The sequence below is a fragment of the Acanthochromis polyacanthus genome, chromosome 19 (assembly GCF_021347895.1).
Source record: "Acanthochromis polyacanthus isolate Apoly-LR-REF ecotype Palm Island chromosome 19, KAUST_Apoly_ChrSc, whole genome shotgun sequence".
Classification (NCBI taxonomy): domain Eukaryota; kingdom Metazoa; phylum Chordata; class Actinopteri; family Pomacentridae; genus Acanthochromis; species Acanthochromis polyacanthus.
In genome coordinates this window covers 16,696,757-16,708,818 of record NC_067131.1, presented here as the reverse complement: position 1 = coordinate 16,708,818, position 12,062 = coordinate 16,696,757, and the positions used below count along the sequence as shown (strand labels likewise).

General features: G+C 42.3%; 1 protein-coding gene across 1 annotated transcript in view; it reads right to left on the bottom strand.

The window, feature by feature from the left end:
* Positions 1 to 341: 341 nt before the first annotated feature.
* Positions 342 to 12,062, bottom strand: part of LOC110953565 (cytohesin-3) — a 45,068-nt gene continuing 33,347 nt past the window's right edge. Inside the window, exons 10-13 of the mRNA XM_022197646.2 lie at positions 7,977 to 8,053; positions 5,435 to 5,506; positions 5,176 to 5,330; positions 342 to 1,726 (exon numbers count right to left, since the gene is read on the bottom strand). Coding sequence (XP_022053338.1) covers positions 1,654 to 1,726; positions 5,176 to 5,330; positions 5,435 to 5,506; positions 7,977 to 8,053 — 377 coding nt within the window. The 3' untranslated portion in view covers positions 342 to 1,653. The remainder of the gene's footprint in view (positions 1,727 to 5,175; positions 5,331 to 5,434; positions 5,507 to 7,976; positions 8,054 to 12,062) is intronic.

Below are 12,062 nucleotides of genomic sequence, written 5' to 3'. Positions count from 1 at the left end.
AAGTGAATGAAAAATGCTGATTGAGATGACTGAGTTTGCCAGGGATTTTTCACTAAAAGAGGCTCCTGTCTGCCTTTGTATTATATAGGATCAATTGATTGTATTCGAGCCTCTTGTTGAAGAAACTTTCCACTACAGTTAAATTATGATGTAGATCAGTTAACTGACAGCACTCTTCTGTATTCAGGTTTTGTTAAATACACACTTTTCTAGCTCTATGGGTCAGCAAGGAGACTCAGCTCACGCTATTTTACTCACAACACTCTTTCCGTGTTCGAAATAACTAAAGACGTGGTAAGTTTGGAGCATTTCTCGCTGAATTCACATGCACGCAAGAACACTTTTCTGATCAGCATGTATTTTTATTCAAAGTCTACATCAAAGTATTCAGGAGCAGTTTCCTCAAAGAAAGATCAAACCATGTTTAAACCTAAAAGATGCACCCAGTGAGTAAAGCTCTGGCTGTGGGTTGGTTTGATCTGTCTGTGGGAAAACGGTCCTCAGATTCCAGTCAGCATTCACCCAGTTGGAAAATTCCAGTATCTTGTCTGTTTCATTTTTCGAAGAGTTAATGTCCTGTTTTTCTTTCGTATAACATCATGTATTATCTGATCCTCAGTAATAACACAGTGTGAGGAGGTTTCACCGCTCCATGAGGAGCTGCACAAGGTCCCTCTTCCACTATTGTAAACTGTTAGCTGTCAAACTTAAAAAAAAGAAAAAAAAAGTGAACTGGTATAGGCTACAGCCATTGTGATTTACACGACACATGAACACAACAAAAAAATACGATATGTACATTATATACTATACATGCATAATAATGTAAGTCGGGTGGGCTGCCTCTTTTGTGAAACGAGAAAATAAATACAAACGAAATGATCACAAAGGTGGATCTTCAATACATAAAATACTTTCAGATGACAATATATATGATGCATTATAGCTTTTTGAAACTGTGGCCACTTCATAGGCGTCATTACACTCGATATATGTTCTCAAAACTTGCTTCCATTTGTTGGCCTGAGTAGAAATAATACAGAGTAAATGAAGAACCAAGGTCGAATTTCTAGAATAAATCGTTTGCATATACAGATACAGTCACTTGAGGGCCACCAGTCAGACCAGCTGACTGGTGAGCTTGAGGCTTTCTGTAGTCATGTGCCACTACAAAAAAATGTTGACAGTTGTTGACGGAGGTGTAGGTAATGAAATGGAATCTTCCTGGCTGGGACTCGGAATGACCGGAATACAGCTCTATGGCAATGGATAGTCAGGTTTCAACTCCTCGCAGTGGATTCAATTCCTAATGTGTCCAGCAGAGGGCAGTCTCTTCACAACGTATGAAAAGATCCCACAATCGCAGATGTGGCCATCTCTCCAACAAATTCTCACTCATTGTCACTCAGTTCCTTCTTCTGTGCTTCACTTCAATATTGAGAGTCCGTGCCCAATTAAATACAAGCATCTTGCATCAGCCAAGGATTGAGGTGCAGACAATCTTCAGGTGGTGCTAAAGATACAGTCCCACCTGTGTCTGCTGCTAGAACGGATAGGAGGCCTTCATGACTCACACAACACACACCCACAGACAGACAAGGACTCCTGGTCACAGAAATGGAGCTGACAGATGTAGCTGCAGGTGGGCAGTCATCATTTCTTATTGGCTATCCTCCTCTTCCTGGTGGCCAGCATGTCGTAGAAAGGATCCCTGCTGATGCTCGCTCTGTGGAGAGGACAGGAAGGAACAGATTAAAGACTGACTGCTTCCAAATGCTCTCATCAAGGACAGATTCATCCACACTGTGAACAACATTTAATGCTCAAATCTTATTCTGTGGTATCAGTGCATCTTTCCCGGAACACATCCCGTCTTGTGCCACCCAGCTTCGATTGTGAGTCATCAACACCAAAGACCTGACATTTACGGGGATTTGTTATGCCTCAGAAACCTGATCTTCACACAAACTTCACCTTTGTTTGTGCTATAAATATCTCAGCATCTCGTCATTCACGTTGTCCACAAAACACCAAACAAATGTGGGCGAATCTGACAACTGTGAACTTCAAATAAAGCACATCATAAGGAGAATTCTGGGGTGGATTTTTGTGTGCTAGCCAGTTTAAAGCTGCATTAAGTGATGAGGAGAGGAAACGGGCTGACACACTGACAGATTTTAAGCTGATATACTAAACATGTTGGCCAACAGCTGTATGTTCTGCACACATCAGACACAAAGTAGCATTAGCATTCATTTAGTGTTGTGCTTGTGGCCTATTGATGCCAAATAAAATCGAATATTAGCTCCTTTTAGCCCGAGGATGCCCAGACCACGGTAGCATTACAGAAACAAAGCAGCCTGTCCTGATTCCCTATAGAAGTTGAGCTTCACTATAGTTTACTTCTGTTTATAATGAATCTGTATTATCAGGTAAGCCCCACAAGCCCCTGACCAGCTGCATTATCCAGATTGATTACTGATGTATTTTGATAATGTGGACCTCAGGAAGACTAGTAACTCCTGTGATGGAAGCTAATGGACATCTAAATGAACGAATGAATACTGATCTGCTAAGTTCATTAGCTGGTTAACTTTGTGCCTGCTCTTCTGTGTTGTGTGGGCAGTGTACAGCTGATTGGTAGACAGAGAACAATACTATGAGGGTGATGCAACTGAAGTTAAACAGTGAAGTTTCAAGCTATAAAACCAATAACTGTGTATAAAGATGAATCCTCCATGATGTCACATGCATGGCTCGTCCTAACTCCTGGGTCATCAAAAAATGAGCAACAAAAGTGACACAAAAGTGAAGTTGTGGGCAAAGATATCTGGGCCATGATCTGTCATGTGACGGTACCGACCCGTCATTCAAAGTGGTCATACCCTTAATTCTGCCTGAGTATGTCCTCCTCAACCCAGCAGGTGAAGGCAGACAGCTGCCCTCCTTGAGCCTGGTTCTCCTGGAGTTCTTCTTCTAAAATCTTTGCCCAGAGGGAATTACTGGTTTTCTCTCTAAAATATTGTAAGGTTTTGACTTAAACATTGAAATTAGCCAGGTAAAGTGTTTAACATTAATCTTGTATCTCAGTTGGAAAGCACTACTGGGTCAACTTCTGCTGGTTGAAATGTGCTCTATACACTACCATTTGAAAGTTTGGGGTCACTTTGAAATGTCCTTATTTTTGAAAGAAAAGCATTTTTTGGAATTGAAGATAACATTAAATTAATCAGAATTAGAGTCTAGACATTATTAATGTGGTAAATGACTATTCTAGCTGGAAACGGCTGATTTTTAATGGAATATCTCCATAGAGGTACAGAGGAACATTTCCAGCAACCATCACTCCTGTGTTCTAATGCTACATTGTGTTAGCTAATGGTGTTGAAAGGCTAACTGATGATTAGAAAACCCTTGTGCAATTTTGTTAGCATATGAACAGTGTGAATAAGTGTGGGTTTTTATGGAAATGACCCCAAACTTTTCAACGGTAGCGATCACATGACTTCACTCCATTTAATACAATCTAACGTGGTTGGCTCAATAAAAATTCACCCTTTGTATAACTGTCATGAGCAAGGAAATTAGCTATAGAGACCAAAACTTCTTTCCGGACCAGGTTGCAAACATGTTTATTTCTGCTGTAAAGTTGAGCATTTTAACATGGAGGTCTATGGGGATACTGACTCACTTTTGGTGCCTCAAGTGGACGTTAGAGGAACTTCTGTTTTTAGCACTTAAGCCATGGCTTCATTTTTCAGCTTTTTGTTTGAAACCAATAACAATAAACTAAAAAAAAAAAAGCTAGTAATTATTCTTTTTGTGAATTTTCTGTGGGCTTGTAAAGTCATACACTACTTACATGACAAATACAATTCACAGCTGCTATACAAAATCTGATTATAGCTGGCCTTAGTTGTTAGCGTGTGTTTAAGTAGCCCCACAGCGGCTCATGCTTCCTATAGAAGAATCAAACTTCATGCCCTGATGTGCTGTCAGTGTGGTGAAGATGGGAATAATGCTGAGTAATTATCTGCTTTCCCAACAGCATAACGGTTGACGTGCTGAGGCGGCCTGTCCTGTGTGTGTGTGTGTGTGTGTGTGTGTGTGTGTGTGTGTGTGTACCATTACTACAAGAGCAGTTTCCAGCTCTGTAGATGAGTCAGTTGGGACAGTGTGTGTGTGTGTGTACATGTGTGTGTGCATTCGTAGGTGTGTGTGAAATCTGCTGACCACAGGACAGTCTGCCGCCCCACTCGTCGAGCCAGTCAAGTGAGAGTGTGGATTCGGCAGCACAGCTCTGTCCTGCCGAGCCTCTTTCTGTGACCGTCATTATGTGTGCTACTGGAATCAGCAGTCAGTACAAGTCAACACTCGTGGTGCACACTTGTGCTTTTTCACTCTGAGACCTCCGACAGGATGTGAAACAGACAGTGTGTCATGTGAAGGTCAATGGCCTGTAAATCTTCCAAACCAAGAAAAATGATCACCTCTCTCCTCTTTCCAGTCGCTTTAACTGCACATGAAGCAGCCTCAGTCGAATAAGATTCCAGTAACTCACCCCTAAAGCCCACTGCTTTCACTTAACCCACACACATCTGTCAACGCTGAGTGGTTTTTTAATATCATTACAGCGTGGTAGGATTGAGTAATATCATTTTCTGCTCTGATATCGATCCTTTTGGTCAGTGAAGCTGCAGCTGAGTGGATGATAACCAGTGAGCTGATCAATTATCCACCGGGTCCAATTTGCAGCAGCACCTCCACTCCACTCTCCCGTTAACAAGCTGCCCTCTGGATCTGGAGGTGTAAATGCAACCAGAACACTCAAACGTGCAGCAAGGCATAGTGTGTGAGAAAGTGCGTGTGATTTTCTTTGCTTGTCGAGCTCTAATCAAAAGGAAGTGAGCTTATCCAGCAGAGCAGAAGCCACCTCTGAGTGTTATCTGCATGGAAGTGTGAGAAACAGAGTCACATTTAGTCACCAGGCTGCCTGTGCACTTGTGCTGGTCGGCACATTCATGATTAACCTCACAGCTGTGTGTGTGTGTGTGTTTGTGTGTTTGTGTGTGTGTTTCTCGCAGTCAAGGTCAGACATGAGAAAGTCCCACACGGGAGCAGGCTGGCGTTGGCTAAGTGCCCTCTCAGTGTAAATGGATCCACACTAACACTTACTTGATGGATTTGATCCACTCCTCCTTCTCCTCTGGAGTGGGGGCCGATATCCTGTACACTACGTGGTTGCCTTCGACGACCCGCCCGTCCGCTTCTGTCTTGCAGGCCTTGATCACCTGACCTTTGTGGTTAGGGTTGTAGAGCTCAAAGCAGTTCTGTGGAGACATCAAGAGGCAACCATCTGATGAGCAAATATCCAATCTTTGTTGTATTTTTTGCTTTTGTTGAGGTGTTGAGAACATTCCAGTTTGGTCCTTACAGGTTTTCTTGGCTCGTCCACCTCTCTGATACTGAGGTTTTCCAGAGGAATAATCCCACGAGGCTCTTTATCCTGCAGGCACATAGGGGAAAAACAGCCCTCAGCATCAACACACAACTCATTCAGTGCGTGCATATCTCTTTACCACCATCTACTGCGGGATCTGCATGAGGACAAAGATAATATCAGTGTGCAGTGAGGGCGCAGCGACATGAAAGGAACACAGCACCCAGCCCAGATTAATGTCAAGTCACTTGTGGTACCCGCAGCTTCTTGCTTACACTGTTAAAAGCACCAACAAGTCATGAGTTAATTCACTGAAAGAGCTTCATCTTGATAGAAAACAACAAACAAACTCTAGAATTGACTCACAGCAGAAAGAGCTCTACCTGGTAAGGCCAGTTTTAAAAAGAGGCCGGTTTTCCGAGAAGGCCATCTTTGGTGTTATATTAGTCTCTCCTAAATGTCTATTCAGGATTTGTAGGTGGTCTGTCTCTCCTTTATATTGTTTACAAGGCTCTAAGAAAAATGGAAAGCAATCTGGCCGTTATAACGGCAGTACCAACAGTAATGTTTTTTGGAAATATGAGGGGGTAAAGCTGAAAAGCTTTCTGTTGCCACTTTACCTCAAAGAGCTGCTAGAATCACTCTTGTCTGTTGTCTCATAGTAAGATATAAGATCTTAGTGAAAAAAAAGAAACAGTTTTTGTTTTCATTTGGTGTAAAAATTTGTTGCAAATCTCTTATTGTTGCAAAACAACCAAGACTCACTCACTTCATGTCCTATTTCACTTTGCTGATATTTAGTCAATATATTTATTCATTTTATCGTTAGGTATTTTTGATTTTATTATCTTTAATTCATCATTTTCTCTCTCTTTTTTAGATGTTTTATTTGTCTCAGTGTTTATTCATATTGCTTGTGCAACAGTTACATTTAGTTTTTATCTATCATAATAGGGTTGTCCATCACTGTGCTCCTGGAGGTTTTAAAAAATAAATAAAACGAACGAATGAATGAATGAATATGGCTGTCAGAGGATGACTATAGCCACGTGAGAGTTTTTACTTTAAGAGTTCAAATCTCCACCAAGAATCAAATTAGTCACAATAGCTGCAAATTTCAAATCAAAACACACCTTTTATTTCCACAGTGCGTATGCTTTAAACTCTATTTATATTTTAGTTGGAGCCTGACAGAATCTAAGTACAAATCAAGGTGTAATTAAAGCACACTGGAGGTTTTTATTCATCCTGGTCATGTAGGGGACGCCACCCGAGGGAGACGTAACCCTACTCTCTCCATCCTCCAGCTATTGTGTCTGGGGGCCCAGATGCGAGCGGTGTGTGTGTGTGTGTGTGTGTGTGTGTGTGTGTGTGTGTGTGTGTGTGTGTGTGTGTGTGTGTGTGTTCAGGGGTCCTTGAGGAACGGCCTCGTGCCCTGCTTGTCATCTTCTTTCTAATGAGGGGTGCACAGCGGGAGGAAATGCCCTGGGACAGCTGCTCACAGCTGGTTCAGAGCATGCCTTTCAGAGTGTGTGCGTAGCCCCGCCACAGCCTGAGTTTGTGCGATGCCGAGGGATTCGAGGTTGTGGGGTTTTGGGGGAGGCATTTGGCTTACGGCTTAGCGGGGCCAGATGTGCGCTGTAGACATTGCAGATGTTTCCTATGATGTCTCATGTTAATTGCTGGAGTGAGGTTCATTTAGGTCAGAGGGGCAGCATCTGTTAAATAGCAGAGCTGGAAGGCAGAGACCTGTACCTCTCTCTGTCTAAACGGATGCCCTTTGTTTCATCTGGCTCCACTTTACTTAAAATCCCTCTGCAATTTCAGAAATTGTACACACTTTGCTAGACTAACACGGCTGGATTAAATATTTCAAAATGTAAAACTTCATTTATTGTACTTAGATTCTGAAGGGAACAGGTTTGGAAAACAAATTTATTTGCTTTATTGCCGAGAGGGAAATAAGATGTCAAATATCAAGTCTGTATGCAAAATATGAGACTATAAATTTCTAAAAATACACTGCAGTCAAAGTGTGAGAACTATTTTTGGGTTTATGGAGGGGCTGTGTGCTAGAAGGTGGCTTCTTGAGTATTAGTGTTGCCATGCAACCAGTGGATACACCAAAAACACACTGCTCGCAGGCAAAAATAGCCACATAAAACCACAAACTGCTGGTTTTGCACTTCTTTTCTTTTTTTTTTGAACACATATTCCTAAAATAGCACATATAGCATGCTAATTTGTGAGCTTCAGAGGTGCTGGCGTCCCTCTCTCTCCAGTCGTTGAGCTAATCTAAGATAACCATCTCCTGGCTGCAGCTTCATATTTAGGAGTGGTATCCATCCTCTCATCTAACTCGCAGCAAGAAAAGCGGATTAGCCAATTTGCTATGACGCCCAGCTAATTCCTTCAAGATCCATTTTCTGTTGCTAATCTGCAAAAAGATAAAGATGTGTCTTGTGCATTCTGGTAAACAACAAAACAAAAAAACAGACCGAGATGTCATATGACACACACTGATTAGCCTACTTACTGTTGTGTATTCAAAGTAATAGAGGCAGTTGTCGGTCAGAATAAACCACCTCCTCTTCCAAGTCTTCACCCGGCCACCTGTGGGAGAGAAACACACAACATTTAAGATCAAACCAGAGAGGTGACAGTGTTTGTGCATGTTGAAGCTAATCGACAGGGGACTCCAGCTCCACGTGCCGCATCTGGTTCTGATCATCATCTCCCTGCGTTATAAGGCTCCATCAGAGGCTGAATGTGCCTCCGGCGCCCCCTCCCAGTCCTCTGAGATTGATGCCTGCAGGCGAGCGGAGGGGAAGGAGGAGGAGGGGGCTGGTGAAGACAGTCGAACCCATTGTTGGCTTCCTGGAGAAATCCCCGACACGTCCACACCACATACATGTGACAACTAAACTGCTCTGACCAGTGAGAGTTATGGGTTTTGTGAGGCTGATTTAAGAAAAATCAGATTTTCCAAATATGAAAAAAAGATGGACAATTGCACTGACTCATGATTGTTGCAGAGAGAGTATAGTTTTGGAGCCTTTTAGCACCAGAAAAACAATAAAACCACTGTCTGAACCAAAGCCGTTGTTTTTTTTTAAACATTGCAGTTAAAGGAATAATATAAAGACGTCTCATTATAAGAAGCACAATCTCCCCATCTGTCCACATCGTCAGATAAATCTAGATTATTGGGATTACTGGATTTTCTGTTAATTACAACATCATAGATACTATGAATAATTTACCTACAGTATAACATAATGTGGCTGATGTCAATCTGCAATCTGCGATACGTGCAGCATAAGAACATGTTTGCTGACTGGGTGGAACAGAGCAGCCGTTACTGATGTAATCAAAATGTAATGTTCACTTGACCCAGATTTTCATCATATACTCAAAGCTGTAGTAACATCCTGTGCCATATTATTTATGAGCAATTTTTATTTCACTTTGCTTACATCAGGTGCATCTGCTGCAGTTTACTCACTGAAATTGAATGAATATTTAAATAGGACCTAATATTGTTGGGTAAATACAAAACAGAAGCTTTACTAGTTGATCCCTGTTAGCCATATGTTTGATTTCGTTCTCAAAATATGACATTTATTATGCTTTTCTACAACGGGACCTCACAGTTTTGCAGCTTTCTAAACTGATGCTGATTTATCATTCAGTTCTTAGTTTAGTGGTATTAAATGTAGGAAGGTTTGGAGGTATCTCACATTATGCCAATTTGTATTATTGCTGCATAAACAGGCTTACTACGGACCCGTACCCGTAGTCTGTGGACTACGGATACGGCACTTGCCATTTGCCAATCAGATACGCGAGATCTGGTCACGTGACTCCCGGTAGACGCTAGCGGTACGGACCCGTAGCATCAGTACTACAGGTACGGACCCTAAACCTGACCCTAACACTAACCCTAACCTTAATCTTTGCTTACCTTTCAACAGTTTGCAGTGGTTAGCAGCTTCTTGACTCGCGAGACTCGCGTACGGGTCCGTATCTGTCTGGCAAATGGAAAGTGCCGTATCCGTAGCCCACAGGCTACGGGTACGGGTCCGTATCTGTAGACACTACCTAAAAGGTTTTCTAGGATGGACCTAAAGCACCCTGACGTACATGACAGTTTCTGTTATTAAAATGCAGCCAGCAGCATTTTTCGATGTTTACCGAGTGTGGCACATTCAGTGCGTTGCTGCCTGCTGCTACTATGACTAAAATTGATGTAGCATTTATTGTGTATTAAATTTAGGAGCAGTAACAGGTTCAGTAATATCAGCATCTCTAATTCGTTGTTATAAAGCTGTTATTTACTTCCTAACTTAGAGGCAGAAGTAAAATTCACTCTGGCCTGCTAATGAGGACAAGGACACTTTTGGAATTTCATAATTTCTCCCAAGTGTCTCTTATCCATAGGGCCTGAGGTTGTTCATTTAAGCCTTGGATTTTAGCAGCTGTTACCGACTGAATTTAAGGATGTTTTTTTATAAATTCGCCTAGGGTTCAAGAAGTTAAAGTCCTTTCATACAGAACAGGCACAATATTGCAAAATGACTGACCATGTGCTTCAGGGATAGCATGCACTAAATGGAATTTAAAGAGCATGGGCTAGTTATAATCTAATCTTATAGCTCTGTGTTTTAGTCATTTTAATTAAAACAATCTATCTGTACCTGCTCAAGTCTCTTTACTGTGTCACAGAGTACAAGAATTACACAAACATGTAACCAACTGAGGTGATCCGTCATCTTTGTGATCGGGTGCCTTCTGGAATACGCTCAAAAAAACGTCCAAAAAACAAAGTTTTGTTGACATGCCGCTCAGGTTTGATGGTGATGGATTCAGGCACAGCAGCAGGCTCAGTCCTCTCAGCAGAGAGAGCGTATGGAGCTTCACAGCATCAGAGCAGCGCAGCAGCACGTCATATCTACCGCCCCGACACGCCAGCACAGCCCCTCATTCCGACAACAACTTCTCTCATTAAACATTTGGGGTTGCTTTGATGGTGTTGCAATTAGATGTGGAATTCACTTATGAGAAAAAGCTAAAATGATCTTGGAGGCGCAGCTAGTTCGATGGAGGGCAGAACAGAAAAAGAGAGCAAAGAGGGATCCATGAACGGGTAGTGAGTGTAAACACTGAGGGCCGCGGGGCAGGAACAGAGGAAGAAAATGAAAAGGGGCAAGGGTCTCTTTTATATCACCGCATGACCGGCCACGCAGCGGTAGGTATGCATTCCCACGGTTCAGACTCAAGCAGCCCATTCACGAAAGCTCGAGCATGACTGCGTGCTCTGGCTGAAAACTGCAAAGGAGCTGTATGACGTGCAGGGAAGTCTCCAATGGTACGGAGCATGAGGTGGCCTGTTCAGCTGACCCCTGGGCGTTTGTTTCTTCGAATCTACATGGAAACAAACATCGCTTATGAGCTAAATTTGAAGCAAAAAGACTGGAAACATGGGAAAGCAGCACATGATAATTAGAAATCTTTGCATTACCATTGAAACAAGGCATAATGAAGTGACTACATAGGCTTTGTGTGTTTAAAAAAAGCCCTTTGCCTAAGTCTCTGCAGACATCACTTCACCTATTTATGTTGCAGGGGTTATTTCGTGAAATAAAGGGAGATGTAGTGAGTGGCACTGGAGTTGGATTCATCTTTTATGCTGAGGCTTCTTGGGGTAAAAATGAATGCGTTGAGTGTGTACCAACTGAGACAAGCCCTCTGCGTCATCCAGCCTCTTCCAGAGCCACAAGAGGAATCCCCATGCAGAACGAGCTCCAACACGACATTGAATGAGATAAACCGTCACCTCACAGTGATTCTAAACTTATTTTCCCACTTATAGCTCTGACACAACAAGCCAATTATATGAGGCGGCCAGCGTGTTCAGGGGCCTGGTGTGCTAAGGAGAAAATGACAGCCAATTCCGGTACAAAGGCACTCTGTGATGAACTGGGAGGATGGAGGAGGAAGAAGCATTACCTACCTCCTAATACAGAGATTTAAGAGGGAACAGCCACCACAGAACAGAATGAAAGAACAGAACAAAGGGTGAAAGGAGGGTCAGAAAGAGGGAGTGAGGAACAAAAAAAACATACAGACGGATTCAGAAAAGACAGTGAGCAGGAAAAACTACCAGAACAGAGCAATGGAGAGAGAAGTGTAATGACCGGCTTTGAGTGAGAGGACAGCAGGACAGATACAATAAAGACGAGAGGTCACAGGATGGTGCACAAAGAGAAGAAAAAACACTAGAGTTTCTTATCTGGAACCATTATGAAGGTGGACAGTTTTCTGGGCAAAAATGGGAAATCATGACCTCACAGTTGTTTTGAATGTTGCCAGTAACATTACAGAGTTAATCATTATCTGTTGCTTTGAGAGAATTTAAACCAAATACAAGAAATCCAAGAGTCTACAGTCATGGTTTGGCACAATAGTGCTTTATAGAGTCCTGTCAATATACACACGTGGACAAAATTGTTGGTACCCCTCAGTTAAAGAAGGAAAAACCCACAATTCTCACTGAAATCACTTGAAACTCACAAAAGTAACAATAAATAAAAATTTATTGAAAATTAAATAATCAAAATCA